The sequence below is a fragment of the Pelobates fuscus genome, chromosome 9 (genome assembly GCF_036172605.1).
Source record: "Pelobates fuscus isolate aPelFus1 chromosome 9, aPelFus1.pri, whole genome shotgun sequence".
In the NCBI taxonomy this organism is placed as follows: domain Eukaryota; kingdom Metazoa; phylum Chordata; class Amphibia; order Anura; family Pelobatidae; genus Pelobates; species Pelobates fuscus.
This window is the reverse complement of record NC_086325.1, coordinates 147,297,820-147,317,302: the sequence shown is the minus strand read 5'-3', so window position 1 is coordinate 147,317,302 and position 19,483 is coordinate 147,297,820. Positions and strand designations below refer to the sequence as shown.

Genomic DNA, 19,483 nt, shown 5'->3' with positions numbered 1-19,483 from the left:
ATCACCTCCCACAACCACCATGCCGTGCGGTAAATCTTGTACCATCTGGGTCATAGCGTCCCAGAATTCAGTAGAGGGGTCATTGGGGGCGTAAATATTCAGAAAGTGAGTCGCATGGGAGTATAAAGTTCCTGACACCAGAACAAAGCGGCCTGCTGGGTCTGCCACCACTTTCCCAATTTTAAATGGGCATCTGTGGTGTATAAGTACAGCAACACCATTCTGTTTGTTCAAAGCCCTAGCTTCGTGTACTGTTCTGAACACATGGTCTTTTAGAGCGAATTTCGCCGATGCTGGAATATGTGTCTCCTGCAGGAACGCAATGTCCGGGTTCGAACGCTTAAGATCTCTGAACATAAGGCGGCGTTTGCTCTGAGCGTTGAGGCCCTTGACATTCAAAGATATTAATTTCAATGGCATCGTGACGGGTAAAGGGCCACGCGTATTCTACGTACCAGGCCCACCAGGGGTCCTTGCGTACATTGTGATGAGGTTATCAGAAATACAGAGCAGTAGTCCGGGCCCCGCCCACTGTACCTGTGCACTGCGCAGTATCTACGGGTATCTACGTCCCCTTTGAGAATATACGGGAGAAAGAGAAGGGAGGAGGGGGGAGAGAGATAAGAAAGTACAGGAACAGAAAAAGTAGAAGGTAGATGAAAGAAGAACAGTTGTGAGAACTTTTGCCTGGGCTAACCCATAGCCAGGACAACATGGGGTATATACTGAAGCGACCCCAGAGCACAAAAAATGCCCCAGAGTAGCCCAAGCATAGACCAACTATAATAGGCACCCTAAGGTGCCCGGTTAAACATACTGAGGACAAACACTTGTCTAAACAATCCGGAGGGAGCGGAACTCCCCCCTCCCCAGGATGAATCCCAGTGATTGAGGCTCTCACTCAGGGGGGGGGGGGGGGGAGAGAGAGCGGCGGGGAATGGACACATCTCCATGAAACTGACCCCTCCCCCCAGTTAGCAAACGGAGGTCAAAGCTGGGGGCACCCCATGGGGCAAATACGGAACATCGAAACATAATCCCCTTTAAACAGACAGTGATTGGTCAAAGTTTTAATGGGGAATATATCACTTATTAACACAGACTCAAGTTCAGTTTGGATTATAGATGAGCTTGGAATGACCTGACGGTTACTTACCCAGTTGATGGAAGTGGTTCTCCATTTCCAGTGTAGGAACTGCTGAGCCACTGCGTTTCATCCACAATGGTACGAGCGTGTGGGACACGACCCACATCCCGGACAGTCATCATAAGGTGGCGTGAAGAACGAAGGATACGTACAGCATCATCATGTGGTATGGAGAGGAAGCTGAGGCCATTCACATCCAGTATCTGATCTCCCACCTGAGAATGAAGCAGACAGAAAAGGACAGTTAACTAATGGACTGCATGAATAAAGAACTGGAGATAAAAAAAGCGAGAGAGAAACAGGATACACAGCAAGGAGTTTACAAAAGGGATAGAGCATTGGTTCTTAAATGGGTGCCTGTGGTCCTCAAGACATTCCAAGTTGGTCCTTTAGTTCAGTGTTTCTCAAACTGTGTTAGATGTACAACTTGGGGTAAGTATTGTGGATTTGGGGAACTCTTTAATGTCAGTTAAATTTGAGAATGTATTGGCATTTGTTACAAAGCAGTTCCTATTTTGGGTATATGTTTCTTAAGTTACTGGTACTTGCCAAGAAAAAGTTGAGATGCAACGGCACCAGATGAAACAATGTGTATGATTTAGTGGGTAATGTCTCCAAAATAACTGTGTAGAGAAGACAAAATAATTGGTCAAATGTAGGCTATTCTCCAAATTTTGCAAATCAACTCTACTTACAGCTTAACTTTGTTTGCCTAAATATTTATACAATGTCAGAGTTTAATAAATATGTCCCATCTGATCTTTCCTCCTAAAGAAGAACGGAGGAATCTAAGCCAGTAATGCATGGCTCTACTTAAGGGGACTAATTGAATGTAAAATTGGGTAATTTTTCACACCTTTTGTCTGGTACTATTATAATGGTCTTCAAGTTTTCCTAAATCACTCATCCCCTAATTTAGGGATTGTAAGTATATTGTGCTAAAAAGTCCTTATCTGTCCTTCGAAAACATTATGTAATGTGTTTGGGTCCATTAGACTGAATTATAGTTTAAAAAAAAAAAAGACACACTAAAAATGGCAAAATAGCTTTAGTCCATTATTATAAAAGATGAGTGCCCATTAGTGTAAGAAAACCCTTATTGTACAGAAATGTAATAATTACTTAGCATATGTGGTTTAATGAATGGCATTGAGGGAGAGACTTGTTTTTTCAGATGGCCCCCTGAACTCAAAAAGGGTTTAGAACCATTGGTATAGAAAATCCAGTGAAGGGTGTGAATAATATATTAAAGGAGAATGTTTACTTCCCAGGATTTTTAATATTATGTTTATTTATCCTACATATTTAGCAAATTCGTGTTTGTGAAGTCTGCAATGTAAAAGGAAATGTGGAAATCCAAACTTCTGTCTTGTAACTGAGGACCTCCATCTTGGCTCCATGTCAAACTTTGCTATAAATGTTGCCATTTTCTGCCACTGAACATAGTGGAAGAGTGAAACAGTGTTTATTGCATTGTGTGCCCTGGCTGTGCCCTGACTGAACTGTCTTGTGATGTAATTTGTCCAATTTTTTTTCATGTACATTTAAAAGAAAACAGAGCTTTACATGAAAAAGGTCAATATTATTATTATATTAGCCTTTGTGTGTTTTCCAAAGAGTTTACCTGTAGTAAGCTTGTGTGCATCTGTGTGAGAGATTTTCCGTGTATCAGTGAGCTTGTCTGTAGTGATTTTTTGTGTATGTATCAGTAAGCTTGTTGGGTCAGAGAGCCTGTGTGTGACAGTGAGCTTGTCTGTAGTGAGCTTGTGTGTGCGTGTATCAGTGAGCTTGTCTGTAGTCAACTCGTGTGTGTTAGAGAGCTTGTCTGCAGTAAATGTGTCTGTGTACCAGGGAAATTGTCTGTGTATGTCAGTAGGCTTATGCAGTTTACTAATGTTGAACATGCTTGTTATTTATATATATATTTGACGCAATTATGCCATTGATGCACTGATGCCCATATGCTATATGTAGATGCAGATATGTCAGCGTGACCAAACACACAACAGACAGTGGGTGGCCTGGAGGGTGGATGTTATAGCAGTGAAACACCCATGGATGATCTGGAGCGTAGGGCTGTAGATAAGTAACACTACAACATCTCCCAAAGCACATAAATATAAATGCATACACACTGTGTGACACAATGAACTATAGGCTGTTATAATTTTTTTTCAAGGGTTGCTTGGTGTTCCCAGTCCAGCCCTGGTTAAGAATTGCAAATTTTCCAGCATAGAATTAGCATATGATGGAGAGAGAAACGAGAATAAAAAGACATTGAGGCACGGTTGTGATCCAATGAGACTGTAGAGATATGTCACCTTTAGACCAGCACTTTCAGCTTCTGAGCCGTAGTCAACGCCTGTGATGTAAATCCCAAGAGAATACTCAGCACCTCCTCGAATCAGCAACCCAAGGGAACTTCCTTCCCTCAAAACCAAGTTCACCTGAGAGAGAAGAGACATTAATTATTCCTTGTAAATGAATTCACGTTCTATAGACGCTGTGTGCCATGGGTAGAGTGCTATATAATGGCTGTAACTTGTAGATGAACGCACGCTGTATGGAGGCTGTGTGCCATGTGTAGTGTGCTATATAATGGCTGTAACTTGTAGATGAACGCACGCTGTATGGAGGCTGTGTGCCATGTGTAGTGTGCTATATAATGGCTGTAACTTGTAGATGAACGCACGCTGCATGGAGGCTGTGTGCCACGTGTAGTGTGCTATATAATGGCAGTAACTTGTAGATGAACACACGTTGTATAGAGGCTGTGTGCCATGTGTAGTGTGCTATATGATGGCTGTAACTTGTAGATGAACGCACGCTGTATAGAGGCTGTGTGCCATGTGTAGTGTGCTATATAATGGCTGTAACTTGTAGATGAACGCACGCTGTATGGAGGCTGTGTGCCACGTGGAGTGTGCTATATAATGGCTGTAACTTGTAGATGAACGCACACTGTATGGAGGCTGTGTGCCACTTGGAGTGTGCTATATAATGGCTGTAACTTGTAGATGAACGCACGCTGTATGGAGGCTGTGTGTACCATGTGTAGTGTGCTATATAATGGCTGTAACTTGTAGATGAACGCACACTGTATTGTGGCTGTGTGCCATGTGTAGTGTGCTATATAATGGCTGTAACTTGTAGATGAACGCACGCTGTATGGAGGCTGTGTGCCATGTGTAGTGTGCTATATAATGGCTGTAACTTGTAGATGAACGCACGCTGTATGGAGGCTGTGTGCCATGTGTAGTGTGCTATATAATGGCTGTAACTTGTAGATGAACACACGTTGTATAGAGGCTGTGTGCCATGTGGAGTGTGCTATTTAATGGCAGTAACTTGTAGATGAACGCACGCTGTATGGAGGCTGTGTGCCATGTGTAGTGTGCTATATAATGGCTGTAACTTGTAGATGAACGCACGCTGTATGGAGGCTGAGTGCCATGTGTAGAGTGCTATATAATGGCTGTAACTTGTAGATGAACGCACGCTGTATGGAGGCCGTGTGCCAATTGGAGTGTGGTATATAATGGCTGTAACTTGTAGATGAACGCACGCTGTATGGAGGCCGTGTGCCAATTGGAGTGTGCTATATAATGGCTGTAACTTGTAGATGAACGCACGCTGTATTGTGGCTGTGTGCCATGTGTAGTGTGCTATATAATGGCTGTAACTTGTAGATGAACGCACACTGTATTGTGGCTGTGTGCCATGTGTAGTGTGCTATATAATGGCTGTAACTTGTAGATGAACGCACGCTGTATGGAGGCTGTGTGCCATGTGTAGTGTGCTATATAATGGCTGTAACTTGTAGATGAACGCACGCTGTATGGAGGCTGTGTGCCATGTGTAGTGTGCTATATAATGGCTGTAACTTGTAGATGAACACACGTCGTATAGAGGCTGTGTGCCATGTGGAGTGTGCTATTTAATGGCAGTAACTTGTAGATGAACGCACGCTGTATGGAGGCTGTGTGCCATGTGTAGTGTGCTATATAATGGCTGTAACTTGTAGATGAACGCACGCTGTATGGAGGCTGTGTGCCATGTGTAGTGTGCTATATAATGGCAGTAACTTGTAGATGAACGCACGCTGTATTGTGGCTGTGTGCCACTTGGACCGTGCTATATAAAGGCTGTAACTTGTAGATGAACGCACGCTGTATGGAGGCTGTGTGCCATGTCTAGTGTGCTGAATAATGGCTGTAACTTGTAGATGAACGCACGCTGCATGGAGGCTGTGTGTGCCATGTGTAGTGTGCTAGATAATGGCAGTAACTTGTAGATGAACGCACGCTGTATTGTGGCAGTGTGCCATGTGTAGTGTGCTATATAATGGCTGTAACTTTAGATGAACGCACGTTGTATAGAGGCTGTGTGCCATGTGTAGTGTGCTATATAATGGCAGTAACTTGTAGATGAACGCACGCTGTATGGAGGCTGTGTGCCATGTGTAGTGTGCTATATAATGGCTGTAACTTGTAGATGAACGCACGCTGTATGGAGGCTGTGTGCCATGTCTAGTGTGCTAAATAATGGCTGTAACTTGTAGATGAACGCACGCTGTATGGTGGCTGTGTGCCATGTCTAGTGTGCTAAATAATGGCTGTAACTTGTAGATGAACGCACGCTGTATGGAGGCTGTGTGCCATGTCTAGTGTGCCAAATAATGGCTGTAACTTGTAGATGAATGCACGCTGTATGGAGGCTGTGTGTGCCATGTGTAGTGTGCTAGATAATGGCAGTAACTTGTAGATGAACGCACGCTGTATTGTGGCTGTGTGCCACTTGGACCGTGCTATATAATGGCAGTAACTTGTAGATGAACGCACGTTGTATAGAGGGTGTGTGCCATGTGTAGTGTGCTATATAATGGCAGTAACTTGTAGATGAACGCACGTTGTATAGAGGCTGTGTGCCACGTGTAGTGTGCTACATAATGGCTGTAACTTGTAGATGAACGCACGCTGTATGGAGGCTGTGTGCCATGTGTAGTGTGCTATATAATGGCTGTAACTTGTAGATGAACGCACGTTGTATAGAGGCTGTGTGCCACGTGTAGTGTGCTATATAATGGCTGTAACTTGTAGATGAACACACGTTGTATAGAGGCTGTGTGCCACGTGTAGTGTGCTAAATAATGGCTGTAACTTGTAGATGAACGCACGCTGTATGGAGGCTGTGTGCCATGTCTAGTGTGCTAAATAATGGCTGTAACTTGTAGATGAACGCACGCTGTATGGAGGCAGTGTGCCATGTCTAGTGTGCTAAATAATGGCTGTAACTTGTAGATGAACGCACGCTGTATGGAGGCTGTGTGCCATGTGTAGTGTGCTAGATAATTGCAGTAACTTGTAGATGAACGCACGCTGTATTGTGGCTGTGTGCCACTTGGACCGTGATATATAATGGCAGTAACTTGTAGATTAACACACGTTGTATAGAGGCTGTGTTCCACGTGGAGTGTGCTATATAATGGCAGTAACTTGTAGATGAACGCACGTTGTATAGAGGCTGTGTGCCATGTGTAGTGTGCTATATAATGGCAGTAACTTGTAGATGAACGCACGTTGTATAGAGGCTGTGTGCCATGTGTAGTGTGCTATATAATGGCTGTAACTTGTAGATGAACGCACGCTGTATAGAGGCTGTGTGCCATGTGTAGTGTGCTATATAATGGCTGTAACTTGTAGATGAACGCACGTTGTATAGAGGCTGTGTGCCATGTGTAGTGTGCTATATAATGGCTGGAACTTGTAGATGAACGCACGCTGTATGACCTCTCTTTATATTATATATATGCTCACGTATCCTTGTTTTAAGGCTCCTAGAGGTCCGCCCTACATACTGGAGTCCACAAGGACACGTGAGCAAGTACACAACATTCTTACTGTGACAAGTAATAAACGACTTTATTTTGAAAATCTTAGATCCCATTTTTGATTTGAATTCTCCTAGCTGTTTGGGTTTATTTTTAAGGGTTTTACAACCCACACATGCTCCACAATAGTGGAATCCCTTATTTGATATTTTATAATTACTCAGAAAGTTGTCTTTCTGTTTTGGCACGTCTAAATAACTGGATGTTAATTTTTGTTTTAAGTTTTGTGCTCCCCTGAAAATTAATTTTGGTCTTTCTTCCAAATAGGGTAGAATCTCTCCATCTTGCTGGAGGATGTGCCAGTTTTTTGTTAGGACTTTCTTTAGTGCTTTATGTTCTTGGTTGTAATTAAAAATAAAAGGTATTTTGTCTTTATTCTTTTGTTGATATTCCAGTAAGGGGTCTCTATCCATTAACCTAATTTTTTGGATCTCTCGATCCAACTCTTCAATACAGTAGCCTCGATCAATGAATTGACCTTTAAGAAACTCCGCTTGGGAGTCAAAAGTCTCCAGTTCAGTGCAGTTCCGTCTCATACGGAGAAACTGCCCTCTAGGTATATTACTAAGCCAGGGGTGGAAATGGCAGCTCTCTTTATGGATGTAACCATTCACATCCACTGGCTTAAAATATGTCTGGGTGATGATATTGGAATTTTTAATCGAGATTTCCAAATCGAGGAAGTTAATGCTCTGTTGGCTGGACTCTTGTGTCAACAGAACATTCCACTGATTGGAATTCAAGAAACCAAAAAAATCAAGAAAGGAACTGGAATCCCCTCTCCAAATAATAAAAATATCGTCAATGTAGCGTTTGTATAGGGCCAGATTCGCGCTCCAGCCATGCTGGGAATAAACAAATTCTCTTTCCCAATATGCCATAAACAAATTAGCATAGCTGGGCGCGAACCTGGTCCCCATAGCTGTCCCCCTACATTGTAAAAAGAAATCTCCCTCAAACCAAAAAAAATTATTGCGGAGGATAAAAGAGATGCCCTCCATTACAAATTCTACCTGATCGTGGGGATATAGTTTCGAATTTTCTAGGAAAAAACGTGTGGCTATGCATCCAATATTGTGTTCGATGCATGTATAAAGGCTAGTGACATCACACGTGACAAGAAGGAGATCACTTTCCCATTTAAAATCCTTTAATATCTGAAGCAGACTCATAGAGTCTTTCAAGTACGAGGGGCTTTCCTTAACTACCGGTTGGAGGAGAGTATCGATGTACTTAGATAAATTGGACAGGAGAGATCCCACCCCGGACACTATCGGTCTCCCTGGGGGATTTTGAATGTCCTTGTGCAATTTTGGTAATATATACAAAACAGGTATTTTAGGGGATTTGATGTTCAAAAAATCATATTCTTTTCTATTTATAATACCTTTTGAAAAACCTTTATCTAGAAGATCAATAAAGTTCTTCTGGATATCTACTTGAGGGTTTTTATTAAGTTTCAGATAGGTTTCTTTATCTCCTAGTTGGCGATAAATTTCTAGGATGTACTTCTCCCTATCCATAACTACCACTCCCCCCCCCCTTGTCAGCGGGTTTTATGACTATCTGGGAGTCTTCTTTAAGACTTCTTACAGCAGAGATCTCTGATTTTGTTAGATTTCCTTTTTTGTTCAACTTTATCTTTTTAATGTCATTGATACATGCTCGTTCAAAGACTTTCATGGAGTTAGATTTTAAATGGATTGGAAAAAAGGAAGAGGAAGGTTTTAGATCTGTATGGACAAAATCCCCCAAATTTTGTCCATTTGGATCTTCTGTAATAGGTTTTTTATCAAAGAATTTTTTTATGCACAGTTTCCTCATAAAGCGGTTGATGTCTGTATAGGCATCAAACTGATCAATGTGGCAGCTGGGCACAAATAAAAATTCCAATATCATCACCCAGACATATTTTAAGCCAGTGGATGTGAATGGTTACATCCATAAAGAGAGCTGCCATTTCCACCCCTGGCTTAGTAATATACCTAGAGGGCAGTTTCTCCGTATGAGACGGAACTGCACTGAACTGGAGACTTTTGACTCCCAAGCGGAGTTTCTTAAAGGTCAATTCATTGATCGAGGCTACTGTATTGAAGAGTTGGATCGAGAGATCCAAAAAATTAGGTTAATGGATAGAGACCCCTTACTGGAATATCAACAAAAGAATAAAGACAAAATACCTTTTATTTTTAATTACAAACAAGAACATAAAGCACTAAAGAAAGTCCTAACAAAAAACTGGCACATCCTCCAGCAAGATGGAGAGATTCTACCCTATTTGGAAGAAAGACCAAAATTAATTTTCAGGGGAGCACAAAACTTAAAACAAAAATTAACATCCAGTTATTTAGACGTGCCAAAACAGAAAGACAACTTTCTGAGTAATTATAAAATATCAAATAAGGGATTCCACTATTGTGGAGCATGTGTGGGTTGTAAAACCCTTAAAAATAAACCCAAACAGCTAGGAGAATTCAAATCAAAAATGGGATCTAAGATTTTCAAAATAAAGTCGTTTATTACTTGTCACAGTAAGAATGTTGTGTACTTGCTCACGTGTGCCATGTGTAGTGTGCTATATAATGGCTGTGACTTGTAGATGAACGCACGCTGTATGGAGGCTGTGTGCCATGTGGGGTGTGCTATATAATGGCAGTAACTTGTAGATGAACGCACGCTGTATGGAGGCTGTGTGCCATGTGTAGTGTGCTATATAATGGCTGTAACTTGTAGATGAACGCACGCTGTATGGAGGCTGTGTGCCATGTGTAGTGTGCTATATAATGGCTGTAACTTGTAGGTGAACGCACGCTGTATGGAGGCTGTGTGCCATGTGTAGTGTGCTATATAATGGCTGTAACTTGTAGATGAACGCACGCTGTATGGAGGCTGTGTGCCATGTGTAGTGTGCTATATAATGGCTGTAACTTGTAGATGAACGCACGTTGTATAGAGGCTGTGTGCCATGTGTAGTGTGCTATATAATGGCAGTAACTTGTAGATGAACGCACGCTGTATGGAGGCTGTGTGCCATGTGTAGTGTGCTATATGATGGCTGTAACTTGTAGATGAATGCACGCTGTATAGAGGCTGTGTGCCATGTGTAGTGTGCTATATGATGGCTGTAACTTGTAGATGAACGCACGCTGTATGGAGGCTGTGTGCCATGTGTAGTGTGCTATATAATGGCTGTAACTTGTAGATGAACGCACGTTGTATAGAGGCTGTGTGCCATGTGTAGTGTGCTATATAATGGCAGTAACTTGTAGATGAACGCACGCTGTATGGAGGCTGTGTGCCATGTGTAGTGTGCTATATGATGGCTGTAACTTGTAGATGAATGCACGCTGTATAGAGGCTGTGTGCCATGTGTAGTGTGCTATATAATGGCTGTAACTTGTAGATGAACGCACGCTGTATAGAGGCTGTGTGCCATGTGTAGTGTGCTATATAATGGCTGTAACTTGTAGATGAACGCACGCTGTATGGAGGCTGTGTGCCACGTGGAGTGTGCTACATGATGGCTGTAACTTGTAGATGAACGCACGCTGTATAGAGGCTGTGTGCCATGTGTAGTGTGCTATATAATGGCAGTAACTTGTAGATGAACGCACGCTGTATGGAGGCTGTGTGCCACGTGGAGTGTGCTACATGATGGCTGTAACTTGTAGATGAACGCACGCTGTATAGAGGCTGTGTGCCATGTGTAGTGTGCTATATAATGGCTGTAACTTGTAGATGAACGCACACTGTATGGAGGCCGTGTGCCATGTGGAGTGTGCTATATAATGGCAGTAACTTGTAGATGAACGCACGTTGTATGGAGGCTGTGTGCCATGTGTAGTGTGCTATATAATGGCTGTAACTTGTAGATGAACGCACGCTGTATGGAGGCTGTGTGCCATGTGTAGTGTGCTATATAATGGCTGTAACTTGTAGATGAACACACGTTGTATAGAGGCTGTGTGCCATGTGTAGTGTGCTATATAATGGCTGTAACTTGTAGATGAACGCACGCTGTATGGAGGCTGTGTGCCATGTGTAGTGTGCTATATAATGGCTGTAACTTGTAGATGAACGCACGCTGTATGGAGGCTGTGTGCCATGTGGAGTGTGCTATATAATGGCTGTAACTTGTAGATGAACGCACGCTGTATGGAGGCTGTGTGCCATGTGGAGTGTGCTATATAATGGCAGTAACTTGTAGATGAACGCACGTTGTATAGAGGCTGTGTGCCATGTGTAGTGTGCTATATAATGGCTGTAACTTGTAGATGAACGCACGTTGTGTGGAGTCTGTGTGCCATGTGGAGTGTGCTATATAATGGCAGTAACTTGTAGATGAACGCACGTTGTGTGGAGGCTGTGTGCCATGTGTAGTGTGCTATATAATGGCTGTAACTTGTAGATGAACGCACACTGTATGGAGGCTGTGTGCCATGTGTAGTGTGCTATATAATGGCAGTAACTTGTAGATGAAAGCATGCTGTATGGAGGCTGTGTGCCATGTGTAGTGTGCTATGTAATGGCTGTAACTTGTAGATGAACGCACGCTGTATGGAGGCTTTGTGCCATGTGTAGTGTGCTATATAATGGCAGTAACTTGTAGATGAACGCACGTTGTATAGAGGCTGTGTGCCATGTGTAGTGTGCTATATAATGGCTGGAACTTGTAGATGAACGCACGCTGTATGGAGGCTGTGTGCCATGTGTAGTGTGCTATATAATGGCAGTAACTTGTAGATGAACGCACGTTGTATAGAGGCTGTGTGCCATGTGTAGTGTGCTATATAATGGCTGTAACTTGTAGATGAACGCACGCTGTATAGAGGCTGTGTGCCATGTGTAGTGTGCTATATAATGGCTGTAACTTGTAGATGAACGCACGTTGTATAGAGGCTGTGTGCCATGTGTAGTGTGCTATATAATGGCTGTAACTTGTAGATGAACGCACGCTGTATGGAGGCTGTGTGCCATGTGTAGTGTGCTATATAATGGCTGTAACTTGTAGATGAACGCAGGCTGTATGGAGGCTGTGTGCCATGTGTAGTGTGCTATATAATGGCTGTAACTTGTAGATGAATGCACGCTGTATGGAGGCTGTGTGCCATGTGTAGTGTGCTATATAATGGCTGTAACTTGTAGATGAACGCACGCTGTATGGAGGCTGTGTGCCATGTGGAGTGTGCTATATAATGGCTGTAACTTGTAGATGAACGCACGCTGTATGGAGGCTGTGTGCCATGTGTAGTGTGCTATATAATGGCTGTAACTTGTAGATGAACGCACGCTGTATGGAGGCTGTGTGTGCCATGTGTAGTGTGCTATATAATGGCTGTAACTTGTAGATGAATGCACGCTGTATGGAGGCTGTGTGCCATGTGTAGTGTGCTATATAATGGCTGTAACTTGTAGATGAACGCACGTTGTATGGAGGCTGTGTGCCATGTGGAGTGTGCTATATAATGGCTGTAACTTGTAGGTGAACGCACGCTGTATAGAGGCTGTGTGCCATGTGTTGTGTGCTATATAATGGCTGTAACTTGTAGATGAACGCACGCTGTATGGAGGCTGTGTGCCATGTGGAGTGTGCTAAATGATGGCTGTAACTTGTAGATGAACACACGTTGTATAGAGGCTGTGTGCCATGTGTAGTGTGCTATATAATGTCTGTAACTTGTAGATGAACGCACGCTGTATAGAGGCTGTGTGCCATGTGTAGTGTGCTATATAATGGCAGTAACTTGTAGATGAACACACGTTGTATAGAGGCTGTGTGCCATGTGTAGTGTGCTATATAATGGCTGTAACTTGTAGATGAACACACGTTGTATAGAGGCTGTGTTCCATGTGTAGTGTGCTATATAATGGCAGTAACTTGTAGATGAACGCACGCTGTATAGAGGCTGTGTGCCATGTGTAGTGTGCTATATAATGGCTGTAACTTGTAGATGAACGCACGCTGTATGGAGGCTGTGTGCCATGTGTAGTGTGCTATATGATGGCTGTAACTTGTAGATGAATGCACGCTGTATAGAGGCTGTGTGCCATGTGTAGTGTGCTATATAATGGCTGTAACTTGTAGATGAACGCACGCTGTATAGAGGCTGTGTGCCATGTGTAGTGTGCTATATAATGGCTGTAACTTGTAGATGAACGCACGCTGTATGGAGGCTGTGTGCCACGTGGAGTGTGCTACATGATGGCTGTAACTTGTAGATGAACGCACGCTGTATAGAGGCTGTGTGCCATGTGTAGTGTGCTATATAATGGCAGTAACTTGTAGATGAACGCACGCTGTATGGAGGCTGTGTGCCACGTGGAGTGTGCTACATGATGGCTGTAACTTGTAGATGAACGCACGCTGTATAGAGGCTGTGTGCCATGTGTAGTGTGCTATATAATGGCTGTAACTTGTAGATGAACGCACACTGTATGGAGGCCGTGTGCCATGTGTAGTGTGCTATATAATGGCTGTAACTTGTAGATGAACGCACACTGTATGGAGGCTGTGTGCCACTTGGAGTGTGCTATATAATGGCTGTAACTTGTAGATGAACGCACGCTGTATGGAGGCTGTGTGTGCCATGTGGAGTGTGCTATATAATGGCAGTAACTTGTAGATGAATGCACGTTGTATAGCGGCTGTGTGCCATGTGTAGTGTGCTATATAATGGCTGTAACTTGTAGATGAACGCACGCTGTATGGAGGCTGTGTGCCATGTGTAGTGTGCTATATAATGGCTGTAACTTGTAGATGAACGCACGCTGTATGGAGGCCGTGTGCCAATTGGAGTGTGCTATATAATGGCTGTAACTTGTAGATAAACGCACGCTGTATGGAGGCCGTGTGCCAATTGGAGTGTGCTATATAATGGCTGTAACTTGTAGATGAACGCACGCTGTATTGTGGCTGTGTGCCATGTGTAGTGTGCTATATAATGGCTGTAACTTGTAGATGAACGCACACTGTATGGAGGCTGTGTGCCATGTGGAGTGTGCTATATAATGGCTGTAACTTGTAGATGAACGCACGCTGTATGGAGGCTGTGTGCCATGTGTAGTGTGCTATATAATGGCTGTAACTTGTAGATGAACGCACGCTGCATGGAGGCTGTGTGCCACGTGTAGTGTGCTATATAATGGCAGTAACTTGTAGATGAACACACGTTGTATAGAGGCTGTGTGCCATGTGTAGTGTGCTATATGATGGCTGTAACTTGTAGATGAACGCACGCTGTATAGAGGCTGTGTGCCATGTGTAGTGTGCTATATAATGGCTGTAACTTGTAGATGAACGCACGCTGTATGGAGGCTGTGTGCCACGTGGAGTGTGCTATATAATGGCTGTAACTTGTAGATGAACGCACACTGTATGGAGGCTGTGTGCCACTTGGAGTGTGCTATATAATGGCTGTAACTTGTAGATGAACGCACGCTGTATGGAGGCTGTGTGTGCCATGTGTAGTGTGCTATATAATGGCTGTAACTTGTAGATGAACGCACACTGTATTGTGGCTGTGTGCCATGTGTAGTGTGCTATATAATGGCTGTAACTTGTAGATGAACGCACGCTGTATGGAGGCTGTGTGCCATGTGTAGTGTGCTATATAATGGCTGTAACTTGTAGATGAACGCACGCTGTATGGAGGCTGTGTGCCATGTGTAGTGTGCTATATAATGGCTGTAACTTGTAGATGAACACACGTTGTATAGAGGCTGTGTGCCATGTGGAGTGTGCTATTTAATGGCAGTAACTTGTAGATGAACGCATGCTGTATGGAGGCTGTGTGCCATGTGTAGTGTGCTATATAATGGCTGTAACTTGTAGATGAACGCACGCTGTATGGAGGCTGTGTGCCATGTGTAGTGTGCTATATAATGGCAGTAACTTGTAGATGAACGCACGCTGTATGGAGGCTGTGTGCCACGTGGAGTGTGCTACATGATGGCTGTAACTTGTAGATGAACGCACGCTGTATAGAGGCTGTGTGCCATGTGTAGTGTGCTATATAATGGCTGTAACTTGTAGATGAACGCACACTGTATGGAGGCCGTGTGCCATGTGTAGTGTGCTATATAATGGCTGTAACTTGTAGATGAACGCACACTGTATGGAGGCTGTGTGCCACTTGGAGTGTGCTATATAATGGCTGTAACTTGTAGATGAACGCACGCTGTATGGAGGCTGTGTGTGCCATGTGGAGTGTGCTATATAATGGCAGTAACTTGTAGATGAATGCACGTTGTATAGCGGCTGTGTGCCATGTGTAGTGTGCTATATAATGGCTGTAACTTGTAGATGAACGCACGCTGTATGGAGGCTGTGTGCCATGTGTAGTGTGCTATATAATGGCTGTAACTTGTAGATGAACGCACGCTGTATGGAGGCCGTGTGCCAATTGGAGTGTGCTATATAATGGCTGTAACTTGTAGATAAACGCACGCTGTATGGAGGCCGTGTGCCAATTGGAGTGTGCTATATAATGGCTGTAACTTGTAGATGAACGCACGCTGTATTGTGGCTGTGTGCCATGTGTAGTGTGCTATATAATGGCTGTAACTTGTAGATGAACGCACACTGTATGGAGGCTGTGTGCCATGTGGAGTGTGCTATATAATGGCTGTAACTTGTAGATGAACGCACGCTGTATGGAGGCTGTGTGCCATGTGTAGTGTGCTATATAATGGCTGTAACTTGTAGATGAACGCACGCTGCATGGAGGCTGTGTGCCACGTGTAGTGTGCTATATAATGGCAGTAACTTGTAGATGAACACACGTTGTATAGAGGCTGTGTGCCATGTGTAGTGTGCTATATGATGGCTGTAACTTGTAGATGAACGCACGCTGTATAGAGGCTGTGTGCCATGTGTAGTGTGCTATATAATGGCTGTAACTTGTAGATGAACGCACGCTGTATGGAGGCTGTGTGCCACGTGGAGTGTGCTATATAATGGCTGTAACTTGTAGATGAACGCACACTGTATGGAGGCTGTGTGCCACTTGGAGTGTGCTATATAATGGCTGTAACTTGTAGATGAACGCACGCTGTATGGAGGCTGTGTGTGCCATGTGTAGTGTGCTATATAATGGCTGTAACTTGTAGATGAACGCACACTGTATTGTGGCTGTGTGCCATGTGTAGTGTGCTATATAATGGCTGTAACTTGTAGATGAACGCACGCTGTATGGAGGCTGTGTGCCATGTGTAGTGTGCTATATAATGGCTGTAACTTGTAGATGAACGCACGCTGTATGGAGGCTGTGTGCCATGTGTAGTGTGCTATATAATGGCTGTAACTTGTAGATGAACACACGTTGTATAGAGGCTGTGTGCCATGTGGAGTGTGCTATTTAATGGCAGTAACTTGTAGATGAACGCACGCTGTATGGAGGCTGTGTGCCATGTGTAGTGTGCTATATAATGGCTGTAACTTGTAGATGAACGCACGCTGTATGGAGGCTGTGTGCCATGTGTAGAGTGCTATATAATGGCTGTAACTTGTAGATGAACGCACGCTGTATGGAGGCCGTGTGCCAATTGGAGTGTGGTATATAATGGCTGTAACTTGTAGATGAACGCACGCTGTATGGAGGCCGTGTGCCAATTGGAGTGTGCTATATAATGGCTGTAACTTGTAGATGAACGCACGCTGTATTGTGGCTGTGTGCCATGTGTAGTGTGCTATATAATGGCTGTAACTTGTAGATGAACGCACACTGTATTGTGGCTGTGTGCCATGTGTAGTGTGCTATATAATGGCTGTAACTTGTAGATGAACGCACGCTGTATGGAGGCTGTGTGCCATGTGTAGTGTGCTATATAATGGCTGTAACTTGTAGATGAACGCACGCTGTATGGAGGCTGTGTGCCATGTGTAGTGTGCTATATAATGGCTGTAACTTGTAGATGAACACACGTCGTATAGAGGCTGTGTGCCATGTGGAGTGTGCTATTTAATGGCAGTAACTTGTAGATGAACGCACGCTGTATGGAGGCTGTGTGCCATGTGTAGTGTGCTATATAATGGCAGTAACTTGTAGATGAACGCACGCTGTATTGTGGCTGTGTGCCACTTGGACCGTGCTATATAAAGGCTGTAACTTGTAGATGAACGCACGCTGTATGGAGGCTGTGTGCCATGTCTAGTGTGCTAAATAATGGCTGTAACTTGTAGATGAACGCACGCTGCATGGAGGCTGTGTGCCATGTGTAGTGTGCTATATAATGGCTGTAACTTGTAGATGAACGCACGCTGTATGGAGGCTGTGTGCCATGTGTAGTGTGCTATATAATGGCAGTAACTTGTAGATGAACGCACGCTGTATTGTGGCTGTGTGCCACTTGGACCGTGCTATATAAAGGCTGTAACTTGTAGATGAACGCACGCTGTATGGAGGCTGTGTGCCATGTCTAGTGTGCTAAATAATGGCTGTAACTTGTAGATGAACGCACGCTGCATGGAGGCTGTGTGTGCCATGTGTAGTGTGCTAGATAATGGCAGTAACTTGTAGATGAACGCACGCTGTATTGTGGCAGTGTGCCATGTGTAGTGTGCTATATAATGGCTGTAACTTTAGATGAACGCACGTTGTATAGAGGCTGTGTGCCATGTGTAGTGTGCTATATAATGGCAGTAACTTGTAGATGAACGCACGCTGTATGGAGGCTGTGTGCCATGTGTAGTGTGCTATATAATGGCTGTAACTTGTAGATGAACGCACGCTGTATGGAGGCTGTGTGCCATGTCTAGTGTGCTAAATAATGGCTGTAACTTGTAGATGAACGCACGCTGTATGGTGGCTGTGTGCCATGTCTAGTGTGCTAAATAATGCCTGTAACTTGTAGATGAACGCACGCTGTATGGAGGCTGTGTGCCATGTCTAGTGTGCCAAATAATGGCTGTAACTTGTAGATGAATGCACGCTGTATGGAGGCTGTGTGTGCCATGTGTAGTGTGCTAGATAATGGCAGTAACTTGTAGATGAACGCACGCTGTATTGTGGCTGTGTGCCACTTGGACCGTGCTATATAATGGCAGTAACTTGTAGATGAACGCACGTTGTATAGAGGGTGTGTGCCATGTGTAGTGTGCTATATAATGGCAGTAACTTGTAGATGAACGCACGTTGTATAGAGGCTGTGTGCCACGTGTAGTGTGCTACATAATGGCTGTAACTTGTAGATGAACGCACGCTGTATGGAGGCTGTGTGCCATGTGTAGTGTGCTATATAATGGCTGTAACTTGTAGATGAACGCACGTTGTATAGAGGCTGTGTGCCACGTGTAGTGTGCTATATAATGGCTGTAACTTGTAGATGAACACACGTTGTATAGAGGCTGTGTGCCACGTGTAGTGTGCTAAATAATGGCTGTAACTTGTAGATGAACGCACGCTGTATGGAGGCAGTGTGCCATGTCTAGTGTGCTAAATAATGGCTGTAACTTGTAGATGAACGCACGCTGTATGGAGGCTGTGTGCCATGTGTAGTGTGCTAGATAATTGCAGTAACTTGTAGATGAACGCACGCTGTATTGTGGCTGTGTGCCACTTGGACCGTGATATATAATGGCAGTAACTTGTAGATTAACACACGTTGTATAGAGGCTGTGTTCCACGTGGAGTGTGCTATATAATGGCAGTAACTTGTAGATGAACGCACGTTGTATAGAGGCTGTGTGCCATGTGTAGTGTGCTATATAATGGCAGTAACTTGTAGATGAACGCACGTTGTATAGAGGCTGTGTGCCATGTGTAGTGTGCTATATAATGGCTGTAACTTGTAGATGAACGCACGCTGTATAGAGGCTGTGTGCCATGTGTAGTGTGCTATATAATGGCTGTAACTTGTAGATGAACGCACGTTGTATAGAGGCTGTGTGCCATGTGTAGTGTGCTATATAATGGCTGGAACTTGTAGATGAACGCACGCTGTATGACCTCTCTTTATATTATATATATGCTCACGTATCCTTGTTTTAAGGCTCCTAGAGGTCCGCCCTACATACTGGAGTCCACAAGGACACGTGAGCAAGTACACAACATTCTTACTGTGACAAGTAATAAACGACTTTATTTTGAAAATCTTAGATCCCATTTTTGATTTGAATTCTCCTAGCTGTTTGGGTTTATTTTTAAGGGTTTTACAACCCACACATGCTCCACAATAGTGGAATCCCTTATTTGATATTTTATAATTACTCAGAAAGTTGTCTTTCTGTTTTGGCACGTCTAAATAACTGGATGTTAATTTTTGTTTTAAGTTTTGTGCTCCCCTGAAAATTAATTTTGGTCTTTCTTCCAAATAGGGTAGAATCTCTCCATCTTGCTGGAGGATGTGCCAGTTTTTTGTTAGGACTTTCTTTAGTGCTTTATGTTCTTGGTTGTAATTAAAAATAAAAGGTATTTTGTCTTTATTCTTTTGTTGATATTCCAGTAAGG

The 19,483-nt window shown here is 43.6% G+C and overlaps 1 protein-coding gene across 1 annotated transcript in view; it reads right to left on the bottom strand.

Annotated features, from left to right (window-relative positions):
* The window catches only part of WHRN (whirlin), a 182,815-nt gene that overhangs the window by 44,395 nt on the left and 118,937 nt on the right, over window positions 1-19,483 (bottom strand). The window contains exons 4-5 of the mRNA XM_063432685.1: window positions 3,469-3,594; window positions 1,157-1,362 (exon numbers count right to left, since the gene is read on the bottom strand). Coding sequence (XP_063288755.1) covers window positions 1,157-1,362; window positions 3,469-3,594 — 332 coding nt within the window. The remainder of the gene's footprint in view (window positions 1-1,156; window positions 1,363-3,468; window positions 3,595-19,483) is intronic.